The sequence below is a fragment of the Myotis myotis genome, unplaced genomic scaffold, assembly GCF_014108235.1.
Source record: "Myotis myotis isolate mMyoMyo1 unplaced genomic scaffold, mMyoMyo1.p scaffold_m19_p_18, whole genome shotgun sequence".
NCBI classification, from domain to species: domain Eukaryota; kingdom Metazoa; phylum Chordata; class Mammalia; order Chiroptera; family Vespertilionidae; genus Myotis; species Myotis myotis.
In genome coordinates, this window is record NW_023416322.1 from 8,484,469 (window position 1) to 8,503,525 (window position 19,057).

Sequence of the window (19,057 nt, forward strand, 5' to 3'; positions counted from 1 at the left end):
GGGAAGGCACCTGGAAGGGATCTGCAGAGAGCCATTCCCAGCTAAAGACGGTCACTGGCATGATCGATCGGCTGTCTCTCCAACTGAAACAAAGAAGACCATCTCCTGAGTTGGGAAAGCACTTGGGAGGGAGCAGACGGACGGGCGGGGGGCAGAGCACCTGGGACCTGGGCAGGCGTCCCGGCCCTGGGAGGCTGGGCAGCGACTCCTCCTTCTCCAGGCTCCCCACTCAGCCCAGCTCTGTCCCAAGCCCCTGTGACCTGCTCTACTCAGGAAAGACACGCTGCCACGCTCCAGGCTGGACAGGTACAGCCACTGAAACTCCGAGACTGGCCTGGTCCTGCCAGCTGTTTCAGCATCTGGACCGCTCACCGGTCTTGCCTGTGTGACGGGACAGCAGGTGGACAGAGGAGGGTGAGACAACAGTGACAGCCTGATGGGGCCAACTACTGCCACAGATGGCGGGTCCCCCTGCTTCTGGGCACACCGCCTCCCCCACCCCTCATGACAGGAGCAGAGCAGGAGAGACAGTGCCCACCTGGGTGAGCACCCAGCATCTCAGAGCTCGCAGTGAGCTTGGCCCTTCAGGTCACCCACAGCCAATCAGCAGAGCCCAGCCTACCCTTCCGACCGCCAGGCCCCCACCTAGTCAGCTTTCTGTGACCTCACACTGCTGGTTGATTAAAACGAAGCTTGGATCCATAAGTACTGACGTGGAACCGTGTCCAAGATCTATGACAGTTCAAAGTATTTTGCAAGTCATGATGTATTGTGTGATTCATTTTCATAAAATAACACCAACAATCCATGAAATGATGTACATGAAATAACAAACACAGAGGCATGGAACTCAAATCTGTTAAGGGACTTCTTACTATTTATTTTTAAATTTCCCCTCATGTGTGGATCATTTGACAAAGAGCCATGTGACGCTGATCAGGGAGACAATAAAGATGAACATGTGGGTGCCCGCGAAGGAGCCCTCCACCCCACCGCCCTGCGCCACAAGCTGGAGATTTCTGCTTTTCGTCCCTTCCTCTAATTTCTGGGGGGAACAAGGAGTTTGGCTCCGGGAGCCTCCAGGGGTTTGAAGAGCAAGAACCACTTTCTTCTCCCTCTGCACCCCACCCCTCTGCAGCCCCTTCAGCTCTGGGCTGGATGGGATTGGGGGGGGCGGCGGGAGTGGAGGGGGCAGGCCAGACAGCGCCCTTGAGCGGAGCCCGTGCATATGGAAGACCCGGGGAAGACGCGGCACTCGGGCTCGCTCCGCTCCGGTCCCTAAATGACAGCAGATGAGGTAAAGCCAGGGGGTGGGAATGGGAAGGGGTGGGAGGGGCAGAGGAAGTCATCTCCAGGGCCCGAGCGTTGGCTGAGGACAGGAGCCAGCCAGAGAGCGGAGCCTGGGAGAGGGAGGAGCACATCTTGATGCAGAGATGCTGCAGTGGCTCCGGGCGCGCACACACACCAGCGCCCTCGCCCGCCACCGCCGCCAGGGCTGCCGCCACCGCGCCAGGACAGCAGCCAGCGGCTGAGGGAGCAGGGGAGGAGAGGCGGCCGGCCCAGGGGGCTGGTGGCCGGGCTGGCTCTGACTCATCGCCTCGGTCAGCGTCCACCTGCCCCAGCCAACACCCCTCTTTCACCCCAGGTAGGTGGCAACCAATTTTGTCTCCTCTCGCTGCCGCTGCCAGGGGAGGGGGACTCCCCGGGGGTGCTCTTGTGGGCAGGCACTCGGAGCTCAGTGCCCTTGCAACTTAGAAGGGGCAGGGGCAGGGCGGGAACCCCCGCTTCGGGCTGGGGCCAGTCTGACCTCTCACCACTGGGACTAGAAGTCCCCTCCGCCCTGTCTACATGGGTGGCATCCTGCAGGGCCCAGCAGGCCCCGCCTGGCCAGGAAGCTGGCCTCCTGCAGCGTGTTCAAGAATTTAAGCCGGTCAGCGGCCGCTGGCTGACAGCAGCAAATGCCTTCAGAGGGGGCAGTGGCTCTGGCCCCTGCCCTGGCCCCCAGTCCAGGACCAGAAAGTCCCGGAGGCCAAGCCCCAGACCCTGGCCGGCCCCCAGATCTCCCGGATGGAATGGTACTGACTGCCCAGCCTGGAGGCCCCCCTGGAGGCTGCCTCTGCAGGGTGACCTCTTTGCAAAGTCTTGCTTCAGTTCCACAGAGGAGGGAGTGGACCACGAGCTTGGGCAAAGGCCGGTCCAGAAACAGGGACTTAGGGAGGAGAAACTGAGGCAAGTGAGACCCCAAAGGGTAAGGACTGAGCCCACAGGGGCTGAAATTTCTTTTCTTCCCTCCCCCCTCCCCAACTTTGCCTTCCCCCCAAACCCCTCCCTCTCATCTTCACTGGTGGGAGAGAAGGATTTGCATGAAGTTGGTAAGAAAAGGGGCTGGGGCTAGAAGGGGGAGGGACACGGTTTCGGGGTCCAGGAAAAGAGGGCCACCCTTCTCCCCAGCACCATGGGGCTTACATAATGGATCTGCGGTGGGGGGAGCGGCCCCAGGCAGTGCCCAGAGCGGAATCCTGTCACCTGGTCCAGGAGGGGTTGGAAGGCCTGGGAAAGAAGACGGGGGAGTGAGATGAGACAGAGCCTGTGGGAAGAGAGTCCCGGGCCACACGGGACAAAGCCAGGGGCGCTCAGCAAAGACCTCCGGGAGCTGAGCCTGTGTCCCAGGAGGAAACGCTGTCAGTCAAGGTTGTTTGGAGGTTTGGGAATCCAGACAGACAGGATGGGAGGAGCTGTGAGTGCCCGTGGCCCAGCCCTGGAGAAGGATGGGTTTCCAGCCCGCCGGGTGCCTGCCCTTAGCTTTGCCCCCTTTTCATGTCCAGCCAGACCTACCCTCCTTTCCTTTCAGCTTCACTCCTCGGCCATGAACCCCCTTCCCAGCCCAGCCAGCATCATTTCTCCTCTGCTCTGAGGGAGGCAGGCATGGGCACAGCCCAGTATCCCAGTCCATCAGAGCCATCCCGGTCTCCTTCCGGCAGCCGACTCCGGCTCCCCTCCCAGCTCTCTGGCCAGAGAGCCCTCAGTTCCCTCAGCCACGCCTCCTCTCAGCTGCTCTCAGAGGGACCAGAGCAGCCACTGGGGATCCAGGGCAGCCAGAGGTGGGCCACCTGTGAGAGGCTGGTGTGACCTGGGCTCCTGGGGGTGGGGCAGGGGGTGGAGCCCAGGCTCCTGGCCTGGACAGCAGCCCTCTCCAGGGTGCTCACCAGCTAACCCTTACCAGCCAGGCTGCAGAACCACTCCAGCAAGGCTTTGCCACAAGGCCAGAGTTCTTCCTGATCGCCTGTGGGGTCTATCAGGAGTCCCCAGCCAGCAAAGGGGAGGCAGGAAGGGAGAGAGATGGGATGGGGGTCCCTGAGCACATGACATCAGTCACCAAGATCCACCTGTCCTTCCGGTGCTCAGCATGGGCGGTGAGGGAAGCACAAGGCTCCTCTCCCTCTCTCTCTCTCTCTCTCTCTCCCACTCATCCTCTACGCCCCACCTGGCCAAGCCCTCACACTCCTTTCCCTGATCAAATGTGCTCTCCACCTTCAGCCCTCAAATAGAGACACATGTGGGCGGGCCTCTGGGCATTGTGCTCAGTGGGGTGCTTGCACAGGTCCTCTCTGACCCAAACTTACTCCTCAGGGGCAAGCCCTTGGGAGGGCGCCCCAAGGCATCCTCTCTGGTGCTAAGGCTGTCAGGGAAGCAATTCATCTGGGGGGTCCTCCACCCCCCACCCCAGAATGTCCTCAAGCCAAATGTTTGTGAGAAAGTGCATCTCAAAGACAATCTGGGTCTGCGTGTGGCTGGTGTTTGCACTGTTGGAGGGATTCCTGGGGGCAGAGCCAGGGTGTTGAGCAAGAGGAGGTCAATACTCATGGAAAGAATAGTCCAGCGAAGCAGGAGGGACTGAAGTTAGACTGCAGGAGGCACTTCCTCGCCAGAAGGATGAGCCCGAGGTGGGGCCGTCTTTCCAAAGAGGCCATGGGAAACGGGGGTCCGGTCCAAGGTTAAAACAGTCTTGCTTGGGGGTGGAGGTTGGGCTGGATGACCCTGTAAATTTCTCCAGGCTCAGGAATCCTCTTTCAATTGGTAAGAGGCGGGGCGACTAGGACTCCTTTCACTCCCTGCTGCCTCATGCGGGCCATCTCTCCCAGCCTCTCTCATTCTTCTGGACCTCCCCCAGCCCCACCACACACACACGGTTTGCTAACCTGGACCTTGTGGGAGTTTCCATGGACTCTGTCTTGGTGGTCACCATCCTGGAGTAAACAAGTCCTTCCTTGGGTTCAGTGAGTCCTCTTGCTACAAAATAAGCCCGTGTTTCCTTGTTTATCAAAAGAGGATGGGAGCAACAGCAAAGATGTGTGATGTGCTCCCCCAAAACTGAGCCCGTGGCATCGCAGGACACGTGCAGATCCAAGTACAGCTCAGCGTCCTTCTCATCTGATGAGCTGCACAACCATGTCCCCCGCCCCCAAAACACACACACCACACACACATACACACACACACACACACACACACACACACACACACACACAGAGCACCCATCCGGACGAAACCTTGGGGGCCTCCTCTGGCCCCAGCCCACATCCTCTCAATGTCCGCCAGCCGCCACAGACCAAGAGGCTGTTCCACCCATGTCTGCCCGAACGTCGGCCTTCTTGCTGTGTAACCCAGAGGAGCCGTTCGGCTGGGCTCCAGAGCAGAAGCTGGCCTGAGGGGCGGAGCAGGTTCAAGCCCACCCACCGGGCTGGGCGCTGACCGGCCTGCAGGACACTGTCTAGGAGTTGGGGCGTCTCCTTTCTGCAGACAGGAGGGGACATGCAAAATCACTCCCCCAACTTCTTCCCGATTTGGCTCTTCGGAACAAAATTAAAACAATTGCTCTTACTCCTGGCATCTCACAAACGGACCCTCCTCCCCACGCCTCGCTCATGCCTTCATACCAGGCACCGAGCAGGCAGGCGAGTGGGAACCCGAGGGTCGAGGCGCGCCTGCCCCCTGTCCCAGCCCCTCCCGGGAGGATGCAGGCCCTCCCTCTGTCCACATCCCACTCTGAGGGGCTCTCCATGCAGCCATGCAGTCATGCAACGGCAGAGGCAGGAGGGCCAAGGTCTGCAGGCTGAAGATCAAGGGCCAGATTCCCTCAGGGCCAGGCTGAGAGCTCACACACCCACCTTTCCTCAGAGACAGGGCAGTCAGTGCCGGGGCTGGGCCTCAGGGAACCCGCTGCCAATGCAAGAGCCTGCGGACACCTCGGGGTGCGGGGAGGGAGGGAGCACGAGAGGGGGCTGAGGAGGGTCCCAGCTGCACAGCTCCCCTGCCCCCCATGGGGACTAAGAAGGTCCCCAAGCCTCAGGACCTCCTCCAGCGGAGGCCACCTGCCTTCCTCACCGAGGCCTCTCAACCACGGTGCTGCTCCTGCCCGCACCCACCCTGCCTGCCACGTGGCCGCGCCGGGCCACCATAGACCCCTGTCCTCCCAGAGGGGCGTGGAGTGGTCCTGTCCCAGCTGGTGGTTCCTGTCGTAGGCAGAGTCCCCCTCCCCTCTGAGACCCGAGGGAGGGCAGCAGGTGGGGAGGGTTGCGGAGTAGCACCTGCTTGGGGTGCCCCGCGGGTCCTCGCCAGGTGTTCTCCGGAACAGCTGGCGTCTAGATGTGACTGTGCGTCCTGGTGCCCTCCTCTGGGGTGGTGTGCGTGCTGGGCTGGCCCGGGCCCCCGCACCTGGGGGCGGAAGAGGAAGAAGGCACCTGCCCAGATGTGGGAGGCTGTCAGCGTCCTAAACCCGTGTGCGTGCAGCCCCCACGTGGTGACTGTGCAGAAGGGAGCCTGACACAGCCAGGCACAGTGTCTGTGGACATGTCTGTTCCCCCTTCACCCCACCCCCACCCCGACTCTCGCCATGGGCCAGGAATGGTGCTAATTTCACCAGAGTCCCTTGGGGTGGCTACCCCTTCTCACCCCCATGCTGCAGACTGAGGCTCTGAGATTCTAAGTAATGAACACAGTCGTCAGGGCTGTGCTAGCTCGTCAGCTCCAAGGGGGTTGGTTGAGGGCCGCCCCGCTAGTCTGTGCTGTGCTGTGGGGTGGGGCGGGGGCATGAGGGCTCAGGCGGTGCTCGGCGCCTTAAGATAAATCACTTCGTCTCTGCCCTCCCCTGGACGCCAAACTCCCCCTTTGTCTGTCCCCACCCGTCGGAAAGCAGCCCTGGGTGCTCACATCTCCCCCGGGGGTGGCGGGAGGCGGATTCAGGGCCAGGAGCCGGGTGTCCTCAGTGGTCGCATTTAGGAGGCGTGTGTCTTTCATTTTCTGGCTGTTCTGTGCAGGGCCCTGAGCCCAGCATACCCTGCTGTGTGCTAGAGTCCAGCTCTCAGTCTTCCTTCCCCCTCACCCCACCTTCATTGTCCCCCAGGCCCTTTGTTCCCTGGGCCAGCAATCCAGCCAGTGCCCCCTGCAGCCTCTGAACCCCCAAGCAGCCCGCTCCCCCATGTGTTGGTGCCTCATAGGCCCGGCCCCCCTGATGGTTACAGCCTGTGCCCGCCTGTGCCAGCCTGTGCCTGCTCCCCTGTACCGGGCAGCTGGCCTGGGCCAGGCTTGGCTGGCTCGGGGCTCACAGGGCCCGCTCCGGGCCTGGCATAGCTCCACTCTGGCCTGGCTCCTGACAAAAAGGCCTCCCCCATCCTGAGCATTCCAGGATGTGTCACAGGGCAGATGGTATGAGGAGAGGACTGGTCCGTGGGGCTCATGAGCACATCCTCGGGCACATGGCTGGTCCATAAAGGCAGTTTTTGCTACTGTCTCCCAGTGCATAGCACAGCGCCTAGCACATGGCACTAAATGCTGGGAGGAAGTGGACACAGGGCAAGACTGGATGCCACCTGCCTCACCTTCAGGGAGCAAGAAGCTGCAACCTTTGACCCAGACTCCGCCTTGGCACACAGCTGGGCTCAGTGTACACCTGACAGCACTCTCTAGTACCTCTGGTGCAACCCAGGTGCTCCTCCCTCTCAGCCCCTGCCCAGCCCTCCCCGGTCTGTCCCTCAGGGGTGCCTGGGACCCCTGAGCCCTTAGGTGACTGATAAAGGTCTGAGTTAAGCTGAGTTTTAGGAGGAGCAGAACTGGATTATTCACAAAGTATAATAATTACCTGTGGTGACATCATTCTGACCGCTGTGGGGGGAGGTGAGTGATCCAGGATCAGGTCTCCTTGTGGGTCACAGGAGGACAGGGCAGGGCTGGGTTCATGCCCTGTGCAGGCAGGGACACACAGAAACATGCACAAACACATGGGCACACACGTGGGCACACACACAAAGACCAGACATATCCAAACACAGACACACAGAGACACATGCATATACATAGAGACACAAAGACCAGACCTCACATATCCACAGGGACACATAGGCACGACACACAGATACACACCAACATTACACACATGCACGCACACACACGCACAGCCACCCCGCTCTCTCCAGCACTGCGGGAGCAGCAGTGGCTCCTGTCCCAGGGCCCCCAGCTCCCTGGTGGTCTGTCTCTGCTTGGCCCTGGCACACTCAGTGTAAAGCCCTGAGCCCAAGCCAGCACCCTGCCCCCTCACTGAGCTCCCAGACTAGCAGACAAAGGACAGGAATGAGCAAGCAATGATTGAGCCCCTTCTCTGTGCCCGGCTCGGGGATGTGCCACACTAGCGCTAAGGGGGTGTTTCCAAACGTTTTGGAACCATGGGACCCTTAGTTTAAAGCCGGTGTGGGGAACATCGGCTCTTGGGTGGTATAAGGCCCACAAAATCATTCCTTTGGCCCTGCCAAGGCATTAGGGTGAGTTAATTAAATGTTCGATCAAATATAGCAGCTAATTTGTAAGTTGATAATTTTGTATGGCCCGTGAATGATGTTGTTAGAAATATCCAAATGGCCCTTGGCAGTAAAAGGTTCCCCACCCCTGGTTTAAAGGGAACCTTGTGGAGAAGTCTAGTAGATGAAGCAGATGTGAGTGAGGCTGCTCTGGCTGGAGCTGGGGAGGGTCTCAGCCCCTCCTCTCTCTGACCCCATCCCTGCTGTGACCCTGACCCCATAACTTCCCCGGCAGGCACTCCAGTACCTCACTGAACACCAGAACAGTTCTGCAAAGTAATCTCCACTTTGCAGATGAGAAAACAGGCCCCACCGGGGGAATCACTTGTCCGAGCTCACAAAGCCAATAGGAGATGAAGTCCATGTCACCAAATCCTGTCCGTGGAGGCCAAAGCCTGGGCACTTCCCAGAGCCCCAGTGCCTCCCTGTTGGGAGAGCTCCCTGCTTTTGTGCAGCCTCTGGGGTCATACTTCCCGGTTCCTGTGCCTGAACCCCCTGTGACCCTAGAGACCTGAGTGTGTGTGTGGGAGAGAATGTGTGAGAGTGAGGGGTGAAGGTGAGTGTGAAGCAGGGACTGTGTGTGAGAATATCTGTGAGAGAGTGTGTATAAAAGTGTATGAGAGCCCTGGCTGGTCGCCCTGTTGGTTAGAGCATCGTCCTGATACGCCAAGGTTGCGGGTTCGATTCCCAGTGAGAGCACATACAAGAATTAACCAAAGAATGCATAAATAAATGGAACAAGAAATCGATGTTCCTCACTCTCCCTCTCTCTCTCTCTCTCTCTAATCAATTAATAATTTTTTTTAAAGTGTATGAGAGAGTGTGTGAGGGTGAAAGTGTGTGTATGTGAGTATGTGTATGAGGGAGAAAGAGTGTGAGGGTGTGAGTTTGTGAGAGGATATGCGAGTTGGCCCCAGGGTTGTTCTAGGCCAGTGATGGTGAACCTTTTGAGCTCGGCGTGTCAGCATTTTGAAAAACCCTAACTTAACTCTGGTGCCGTGTCACATATAGACATTTTTTGATATTTGCAACCATAGTAAAACAAAGACTTATATTTTGATATTTATTTTATATGTTTAAATGCCATTTAACAAAGAAAAATCAACCAAAAAAATGAGTTCGCGTGTCACCTATGACACGCGCGTCAGAGGTTCGCCATCACTGTACTAGGCTCTGGGGAGCACTAGAGCCTGGTTAGCCCCATCAGTTGTCTATTGAGCTCCACTGTGTGAGTGTGACAGTGATGTGCACAGGCTCCTGGAGGCACATAACACAGCTGTCCTCAAACAGCACCGCACAAGTAAGTGCTATTACGTGCCAGGCACTTCGCCAGGCTTGGTGAGACCTGGAGACACGGTCTCTCCCCTTGGGGGGCTCACAGTCTTCTACGGAGGCGGGCCACGGCACAGTCAGGGTGCGAGCTCAGTTCTAACTGCGTGCTCGTGGGGCATCTTAGGGGCTTGGGTGAGCTTGAATGGGGCCATGCGGGATGTGGACGCGTGTGCCCGGCCTGGGAAGGGCATTTCAGAGGAGGGGCGTCAATGACAAAGGCACAGGGATGGGTGTTGGGGGACGGTCACGGGGCCGGAAGTGCTGAATTTCTCAGTTCAAGTCTGGAACTGAACGTGGCCAGGACAGGGAGGGGCAGGTAGTGGTGAGAGGTGGCCCCAGGCCCTTCCGGACCAAGGCAAGTGGGCGTGAGGCTGGAGTGGGCGGAGAAGGCTGAGGAGGGTTTGGGGACTCGCCAAGGAGCACAGCGTGAAGTGAGGCAGGGAGGTGCGGAGCGTGCTTTGGTTTGCAGACCCTGTGCTGACTCGGGCAGAGTTAGAGTCACCGGCACCTGCCTCCTCCCCTGGCCACCCCCGCCCAGGGGACAGCATCCAGGCCCTCAGCGCCCTGCACTCTCTGCGAGCTCACAGGCTCGGAGCTGGAGGGGACCTTAGAGAGCAGCCATTCTGCAGATGAGTCACCGAGACCCAGGGGGACGGGTTTGCAGACAGTGAGTGGAAGAGCCCCAAACCAGGTCCCCCCTCTCTCCCCTTCCCCGCCACCCCAGAGCCCTCCCCCTGCTCTTAGGTGTCTGCGAGGGGGCAGGCAGGACAGAGGAGCCAACTGGCTGCCTGCTGGCTCCTGCGGCAGCTCTGACAGGGACCTGCGGGATCCCAGTGCCCCAGGCACCCAAATAACCGAAAGCACGCCCCTGAGATGCCACACTCCCTCCAGAACCTGGAAAGCTGGCCCAGAGACGGGAGTGGATGGAGAGGCTGGCCCTGACCTCACTTCTAGGGATGCGGCCCCATCGGTCAGACCGGCAGAGGGGGCTCTGACTTGTTCTCGGGGCCCCCACCCTAGGGAACAGGTTGCCCTGAGCTCCCAAGATCTAGCCAAGACCCCGCTCATCTCCGTGCCAGAGGGAGGCTCCTCCGGGAGCTGCACGGACGCTTTCAGCTCGGGCTTCCTGGCCCATTCGCCCATGTGGCCGGGGCACCGCTTACAAGGCCATATGGCTCCACTGCACAAGACATGAGGACTTACCTGGGGGCACGGGGAGAAGGGGTGCACAGTGAGACCCCTCCACTAGAAGCAAGGCTGGGCCTGAGAGACAGCACAGCTCCCAGGGCGGCTCATTGCCCCCGCCCAGGTAGCCGTGGGGGACAGGGGCAGTGGGCCCCCATTACTAGAGAAACATGTTACTAGTTCCCCAAGTCCGGGCCCGGGCCCTGTTCTCGTCAGAACCCACCCCAAGAGCTATTACAGGTGAGCCGGCAGCTGGCCCTGGCCTCCTGACCCCAGCTGGTCACTGTTTCCCTTCCTGAGGTCCCTGCTGGCCAAGCCCGGGGGAGGGGAGGCGGGGGGGGGGGGGGAGCAGGAGGCAGAGGTAGTGACTGAGCCAGACTCCCAGGGGGCCGTCGGAGACACTCAGCAATGAAAGAGCTCCTTGGTAATAGCCAAGCCCCTTCCCCTGGGCCCTGGGAGGATGAGCGCTTGAGCAGTTCCGGCCTCTCCCAGGCAAGACCCAGACAGCCTGGAGCTGGGAGGGGCGCTCAGCTCAGGGCCCCCACCCTCCTGCCTCCCTAGGTCCTGCTCAGCCTCCTGCCGCACTTTCCTCTCCTCTCCTCCACCTGGGCCTGGACAGCGCCATGGGGACTCTCTCCAGGAGGAAGTCGCAGCTGCTGCTGCTGCTGCTGGCTGTGGCCCTCGTCGCCTCTCCAGGTAAGAGGGCCGCGTGGTCCCTGAAGCCCAGCGGGGTGGTTCTAGGGCTATGTCATTGCTATTATTGGAGCGATGACTACAGAAGTCACTGGCTCTGCAGGGCTGTAGCACTTAACATTTCTGAGGCACTTCCCGGCTAGAATTTCCCCATTTACGGATCTTCCCTCCCTTGAGGTTAGGAGGGGGACTGAGTGTTTGCCCTGTGTAGGTGAAAGAAGCATGATCAGAGGGTGAAGGGCTTGCCCAGGGTCACCCAGCAGGATTAAGGCACAACCAGACCCCACAGCATCAGCCCGCAGTTGAGGCCTCGAAGGCTGCACCGATCAGTAGAGTAGCCAATAGCCACGGGACGATCAAAGTGAAGAGAAATTCCGTTTTAAAATTAGCTCCTCAGTGGTACTAGCACATTTCAAGGGCTGATTGCCACACTGGACCGCAGCACAGATTACAGAACATTCCCGTGGCCGGAGGAAGTCCTACTGGGTGGTGCTGCTCTGGGGTCCCTGCCACGAGCAGGCAGGGATCACACCACGAGGCTGGGAGGGTCCTGGGCACCTGCAGCCTGGCAGACCGCATGGAGCAGGCTGTGGGGAGAGGGGAGGCAGAGCGCCGGGGGCCCAGGCAAAAGGCAAGAGGGACCCAAGCAAAGGCTCTCATGCGGGGGTGCTGCGAAGTGGGGAGAAGGGAGGACGGGCTGATAGGAGGAGGAGGAGGATGGGCTGATGGGAGGAGAAGGAGGAGGAGAGGACAGTGTAGGTTGAGAGGCCAGGGTAGCTGGACTCTGGAGAGGGTCCCGGAGACCCAGCCCGTCTGATAGCAGGAGGATGCTCAGGCTGCCTGCTGCAACTCAAGGGGTTCACTAGCCCCACCACTGGCCTCTCTGCCCTGACCCCCAGCCCGGGTCAATAGACGGTTTTCTCCCTAAGCTCTCCGTGGGAGAAAGAGTCCCCGTGCTCCCCATCCTCCTCTGTCCTCCTGGAGTCCCCGCCAGCTCAGGCTGCACCCACCCCTCCCCCAAGGCTGTAGCCACACATTCTAGGTTCTTGTGGCACCAGGGAAGGACTCGGCTGGCATGCTTCCCACCGTCTCCGTGTGTCCCAACGCCTCTCAGTCCTGCAACCAAGCCAGGGAGGCTGCTGGGAATGACCCAAGGGTGGGAGTCGTCTCCCAGCCCCAGCCCCAGGCCTAGCTGCCTGGGAGGGCCCTCCCGGTCCCCAGGAGCTGCGGGGTTGGGGAGCCCTGGCTGAGGGAGCAGGAGACACCCACCCTGCAGAGAGCAGAGAGGGGCCTGGGCCGCTCAGCATTGCGCCCTCAGGGATAGCTCAGTGCTGAGACCCCCTCATTGGAGGCAAGGGTGTGGGCAGCCTCCGGGGTCCTTAGACCCAGAGATGCAGGGAAGGCCACAGGAGAGGGGACCCGTCTTGCCACGTGGCAGAGCTCCAGAGACTGCAGTGGAGCCTCCTGTGGCTGGTTCCCACCCTCCCAGGAAGGTGCCTGGGCCCCACCTCCTCGCGGCCCTGCCCCAACCGGGGCTGCACCTGCTGCAGGGAAAGGCAGAGGGCTCCCCTCACACTCACACCCCTCGCCCCTCACCTGTGCTTGGGGAGCAGAGTTGCCAGGACAGGGAACCCTGCCTGCGTGTGTGTGCCATGTGGGTGCACATAAGGGAGTGTGTGCGGGTGAGGGGTGTGGGCACCTGCATCTGTAGACATCGGGGTGAGGCTGTGCACACAGCTGCGTGCAAGGAGAAAGCTTTCCCAGGGCGAGAGCCAGTCTGAAAGCATCGGTGCCCCTGGGCCCACTCAGCCGCCCCACCAGGGTTCCTGGAAGACAGAGTTACTGGAAGCTGCTGTTGAACAAGATGGCTCCCAGCAGCCCGGCTGCCTCCGCCCCCCTCCCTCCCCTCCCGGCCCCTCTCTGCAGTCCCAGCTGGGGCAGGGGTCCCCTCCCCTCCACCACCATCATTAACTTGGGATTAAGCCGGGCCCTAGCCGCCATCTCCAAGGCCTGAGGCGGCAGTGAAGGGTGGTGATGGGTGGTGGGGAGCGGGGAGGGGGGTGGAGGATGCATTTCAGGGAGCTCTGCCTCCATCCTCATTCTGAGAGCTGCTTCACAGCTGCCCTCCTCGCTCCCCAGGGTCCAGGCTGGGCCTCAGCTGTAGCATAGGGACCAAGCCCCCATCCCGGGAAGAGGCCTGACAGCTGGATGCGTTGGGCAAGGAGGCACTAATTGGTTCATGGAGACCCCACAGCCCCATGACCCACCCAGGAGGGCCTGGAATCAGCTGCACTGAGGGTGGAGCAATTAGGGGTGGCCTGGCTCCTGCCTGACACCACGAAGGCGCATGAGCCTGGACACAGCAATCGGCACAGGGGCCACTCCCCACCCCCGAGGGAAGGCAGGTGCGACTCGCTCCCCCCTGTGCCCGGTCCCCGCCCTGGTGAGGATGGACACTGGCCCTGAGGTGCCCGTTTGCTCAGCGAGTTCAGGAGACGGAGGTGCAGACCTGTGTGCGCCACAGACTTGCCCCGTGACCCGCACATCATTCCCTCTTCTGCGCCTCTTTCTTTTTTCTTTTTTTCTTTTCTTTCCTTTTTGTTAATCCTCACCCGGGGATACTTTTCCATTGATTTTTAGAGCGAGTGAAAGGGAGGGGGAGAGACACAGAGAGAGAGACATGGATGTGAAAGAGACACATCGATGGGTTGCCTCCTGCAGGCGCCCGGGGCCTGGGATCCAGCCTGCAACCCAGGTGGTAGGTGCCTTTGACCAGAATTGAACCCGGGACCCTTCAGTCCTCGGGCCGACGCTCTATCCCCTGAGCCAAACCAGCCAGGGCTGTGCCTCTCCTCCTTGAGCTGTCACACTGGCATTGTATACAAATGCCCCCAAAGCAACGTGTACACCATCCACCCATCAGAAAGCCTTCCCTCCTCCCAGGTTCCCCCACCCCGCACTTGGGTCCAGCAGATGCCTGCTGAGCACACGCCTGTGCCAGGCTGAAGCCTCCCACAGACCCTGGGAGGGAGTCCACCGTCTCTCCATCGCACAGGTGGAGATGTTGGCTCAGAAGGTTCTAGAACAGCTGGTAAGAAGCTCAGAACCAGGGCCCTTTCTCTCAGGACAACCTGCTCCAGGGACATATATTCCTTCTCCCCCTTTTGACCAGTGACTTCCCACACCTCCCCCGAGGCCGACCTCACAGCCCGAAGACCAGCTTTTCCGAGAGATCCCGACTGCAGGCTCCTTGGGGAACAGGGGCTGTGTCTTACTCATGTTTGCAACACAATGTGTAGCCCAGTGCCAGGTATACAGCAGGTGCTCAATACCCGTGCAGGATGGGTGATCGACTGAACTAACTTGCCCTGATCGGGCCTGTCCACCCTATTTAAATTCCACTTTTAATTAATTGCAATTGAATAAAATGACGAATTCGGTTCCTGGTGGCACTAGCTACATCTTGAGGCTCCATGGTGGCTTATGGTGCCAGACTGGACGGTGCAGAAAACAGAACCCTCCCACCCTGTGAGAGTTCTCCTGGGCGGCACCGCCCCAGAGGCCGGCTCCAGCCCAGTCCCTGAGGCCCTGTGTCCCCATCCACAGCCGGGAGCTCGGCCCGGGGATCCCCGGCCACCTTTGGCCCTGTCTTTGAAGACCAGCCGCTCAGTCTGCTATTCCCAGAGGAGTCCACGGAGGAGAAGGTGACCCTGGCATGCCGTGCCCGCGCCAGCCCTCCGGCCACCTACAGGTGAGACCCCACGGTGGTGAGACCCCATGTGGTGAGACCTCGGGACGCTGTGCGGGCAGGACTCAGGAGGCCCTCCTCCCGCTGCAGGTGGAAGATGAACGGCACCGAGATGAAGCTGGAGCCAGGCTCCCGCCAGCAGCTGGTGGGAGGCAACCTGGTCATCATGAGCCCCACCAAGGCCCAGGACGCTGGCGTCTACCAGTGCCTGGCCTCCAACCCCGTGGGCACCGTGGTCAGCAGGGAGGCCGTCCTGCGCTTCGGCTGTGAGACCAGACCCAGGCGGGAGGGGGGTGCCAGACATTCGGGGGGAGGGGAGGGGGCTGGGAGGAGTGTCCAGAAGAGGCAGGCGGCTGCGTGGGAGAGCCCGGTGGGCGGGAGAACGGTGCCTGAGCACGGCCTGGTCTTCCCTCCAGTCCTGCAGGAATTCTCCAAGGAGGAGCGGGACCCCGTGAAAGCCCATGCGGGCTGGGGAGTGATGCTGCCCTGTAACCCCCCTGCCCACTATCCAGGTGCGTCGGGCCCGGGCCCGTGGTTGGTTAGACAGAGGGCCTAGGAGAGTGCCAGCTGCTCGCAGAGGGTGGATAGAAGGTGGTGAGTGGAGCCTGGAAGCTCACCCTGGGCCCTCAGCCTTAAGTGGTGGTTCCTTCATGGGCCCATCATTTCCTAGCACTGAGCCCTGCCTCCCCCTTCCGGCTGGGAGGTCCCTGCGGGCCGCTCGCTGTCAGGTGCACTGCACTTCCCAGGGGCAGGGATAAAGGGCAATCTTCCCTCTAGGTCTCCCCTCCGCCCAGCTCAGCTCAGAGAACGGGCTCTCAGGAGAGGGTCTGCAGACCCCCACCAGCACGTCGGGGTCCCCCCCAGAGTCGCCTGTTAGCCCAACACCCCCCGGTGTCCTCATACTCCCCCCGTCCTAGGCCTGTCCTACCGCTGGCTCCTCAATGAGTTCCCCAACTTCATCCCGACGGACGGGAGGCACTTCGTGTCCCAGACCACAGGGAACCTGTACATCGCCCGGACCAACGCCTCGGACCTGGGCAACTACTCCTGCCTGGCCACCAGCCACATGGACTTCTCCACCAAGAGCGTCTTCAGCAAGTTTGCTCAGCTCAACCTGGCCGCTGAAGGTCAGGGTCGGCCGGCAGGCCGGGCGGAGAGGGCTGAGGGGCAGGGGGTGTGGGGAAAGGGGTTTCCCTCGGAGGCTGTGAAGCAGCTCACAGGGCACAGGGTCTGGGGCCCAAACCACCGGGTCCTCCTGCTACAAGACCTCAGTCGCTCGGCCCAGGTCCCCACGGGGAAAGGGACTTAGGATGGAGTCGGCGCTGAGCTGGGCTGCGATCCTGGCACGGGAGCACCTGGCCCGGGCCTCTAGCATCCGACCTGCCAAACCCTCTCGCCCCAGATCCCAGGCTCTTCGCGCCCAGCATTAAGGCCCGGTTCCCAGCGGAGACATACGCGCTGCTGGGACAGCAGGTCACCCTGGAGTGCTTTGCCTTCGGGAAGTGAGTGGTGGAGGCGGGAGGGCGGGCAGGACACGGGTGACCCCAGAGAGAAAGGGGGGAGGCGGGGGCAGCACTCAGTCATCTTGGTGCCTCTCTCAGGGTCTAGCAGTGCCAGGCCCACCGTTTGCAGTGAGGCCTAAACACCCGGCCTACCTGGTTCAAATCCCAACTCTGCCACTTGCTGGCTGGGGGGCCTTGGGCAAATTACTTAACCTCTTTGTGCCTCCGTCCCCTTATTTGCACATGGTGATAATAATAGTTCCTGCCTCACAGGGTCATTAGAGGAGGCAGTGAGTTAATATACATGAAGTGCTCAGGACAGAGCCTGGCATTTAGTAAGGCTTCTGTGGATGCTGACAGTTACCTTTCTATTTTATTTTACTTTTTAATATATTTTTATTTCTTTCAGAAAGGAAGGGAGAGGGAGAGAGAGAAACATCAATGATGAGAAAGGATCATTGATCAGCTGCCTCCTGCAGCCCCCTACCGAGGATCGAGCCCACAATCCGGGCATGTGCCCTGACCAGGAATTGAACCCGGGACCTTTCAGTCTGCAGGCCAGCATTCTACTCACTGAGCCAAACTGGCTAGGGCAACAGTTACCTTTTTAAAAACTGTGATAGAAATCATGCTCTCCCAGGAAAAGGATTCACTGGGACAGGCTACGCAAATTGTGGGTGCTCAATACATATCTGTAGAATGACTATCTCCTGCTATTTGAGGAAGCCCAGGCTGTCCCCTGCTTGGTGGAGAGCTATTGGGCTTCCAGATAATCCAGATGTAAAGACTCACTGACACCTCCGTCCATTTTAGTGCACAGGTTACTAACAACAAGAGGCCCTGTGGAAAGTAGAGGTCCAGGCCCTGTTGGAGAGAGGGGGAAAGGGCCCATAAAGACCCAGGTCACAGGCCACTGTTGGCGAGGGCCGGCCCAGGAGAGGCACGGCGGTCAGCACAGGGTGGGGGCAAGAGGGCCAGTCAGCTTCTGGCACAGACCACACAGAAGACCATATTCACGGGTTCCACACTGTTCAGGGGCGTGGAGGGAGGAGGGAGCCCCCTCTCTGTCCCTCCCCTGTCTGTGCTCCAGGCTCACCCGGGAGAGGCCCTTCCCAGGCCCCTGGTGAGTGCCCGCCTCCCCACCCCCACCTGCCCAGCATCTCAGGAGGACCTGAGGGTCTGGGTGTGGGGAGCTGCCCGCACAGGGGCGTCTGACTAGCTCAGTGCACCCCCCTCGCTTTGTCTCCCTGCCAGCCCTGTCCCCAGGATCAAGTGGCGCAAAGTGGATGGCTCCTTGTCCCCCCAGTGGGCCACCGCTGAGCCCACCCTGCAGATCCCCAGCGTCAGCTTCGAGGACGAGGGCACTTACGAGTGTGAGGCGGAGAACTCCAAGGGCCGAGACAGCGTCCAGGGCCGCATCATCGTGCAGGGTACGAGGACCCCTCTCCCCACCTGCATCCTGGTCTCCAACCGAGGCAGTCCATCCCAAAGCCAGGGAGGAGCCTGGGAGGCCCCTTGCTTAAGCCTCGGGCTCCAGGACTGCCCTGGGTGTGGGGACAGAAGAGGCTAGCGCCGTGGCCAGCTCAGCGCTTCAGCTGGTGTTACAGAAAACACGTGGAAGGCGTTAGGAGGGTTTAAGTTGCTAAGACAGCCAGTGGCACGGGCTGCATGTGCCAACTTGCTGGAGCCGCTTCTCACCACATCGCGGGATGCTGACGGCTCCCTCTGCTGTCAGACGCAGGAACTGCAGCGCTGCAATCCCGGCCCATTCCATGAGCTGGAGGCTCCTTCCTGCTCAACTCCAACCTCTCTCTCTCCCTCGCTCCCCACAGCCCAGCCCGAGTGGCTGAAGGTGATCTCGGATATGGAAGCTGACATCGGGTCCAGCTTGCGTTGGGGCTGCGCAGCCGCCGGCAAGCCCCGACCCACGGTGCGCTGGCTGAGGAATGGGGAGCCTCTGGCCTCCCAGGTAGCGGACTTGGGGCTTCCTCCCACGCCCCTGCCCCCCCACCCCACCCCCACCTCTGAGCTAAAGGGTGTTTCTAGGTGCTTCTTTCCATCCCAGAGTCACTTGGCCACAGGCTGGTCAACTGGATAGACTCCCGACTGAGGTCCAGGCACAACTCAGCCACAGAAACACCGTGTGGTCCTGAGTGGGTCACTTCTTCCCTCTGGCCTCGGTGCTGATGTACAGGGAGGCCCAATGAATCAAGTCCTGAATTCCAGGCGACTCTGAGATGGGACCCGGCATCTGAGCCCCTCCTCCAGGGAGCGGGCCCCTCCACCCTGGGCCTCCAGTGGTCCTGATGCCCCTGGCCCACCCTGCGCCCCGCTCTTTTGCACAGACCCGGGTAGAGGTGCTGGCCGGGGACCTGCGGTTCTCCAAGCTGAGCCTGGACGACTCAGGCATGTACCAGTGTGTGGCAGAGAACAAGCATGGCACCATCTACGCCAGCGCTGAGCTGGCCGTGCAAGGTAAAGGGCCCAGGGAGGCTGGGGACACCCCCGGGGGGCACAGGTGGGGCGCTAGGAGCCGACAGGCAGCGTTTCTAAACACACAACACACCTGGCAGTTTTCCTTCGTTTTCCACCAGTTTCTGAGTAGAACTCAGGGATTTAAGAAAGGAGATGAGGTGGCTTGTTCTCTGTCTGGCACAATTTAAATGTTTGTTGCAGTGGGGGGAAAAAAGATGGCAAAGTCATCGGAAACCAGATCAATTAGATTAGCGTTTAGCCTGACCCTTCAG

The 19,057-nt window shown here is 60.4% G+C and overlaps 1 protein-coding gene across 1 annotated transcript in view; it reads left to right on the forward strand.

Annotated features, from left to right (window-relative positions):
* Positions 1-1,399: 1,399 nt before the first annotated feature.
* The window catches only part of CNTN2 (contactin 2), a 31,433-nt gene continuing 13,775 nt past the window's right edge, over positions 1,400-19,057 (forward strand). The window contains exons 1-10 of the mRNA XM_036344717.1: positions 1,400-1,645; positions 10,929-11,063; positions 14,667-14,811; positions 14,899-15,074; positions 15,225-15,320; positions 15,726-15,935; positions 16,211-16,310; positions 17,565-17,740; positions 18,143-18,279; positions 18,656-18,785. Of these exons, the coding sequence (XP_036200610.1) occupies positions 1,426-1,645; positions 10,929-11,063; positions 14,667-14,811; positions 14,899-15,074; positions 15,225-15,320; positions 15,726-15,935; positions 16,211-16,310; positions 17,565-17,740; positions 18,143-18,279; positions 18,656-18,785 (1,525 nt within the window). The 5' untranslated portion in view covers positions 1,400-1,425. The remainder of the gene's footprint in view (positions 1,646-10,928; positions 11,064-14,666; positions 14,812-14,898; positions 15,075-15,224; positions 15,321-15,725; positions 15,936-16,210; positions 16,311-17,564; positions 17,741-18,142; positions 18,280-18,655; positions 18,786-19,057) is intronic.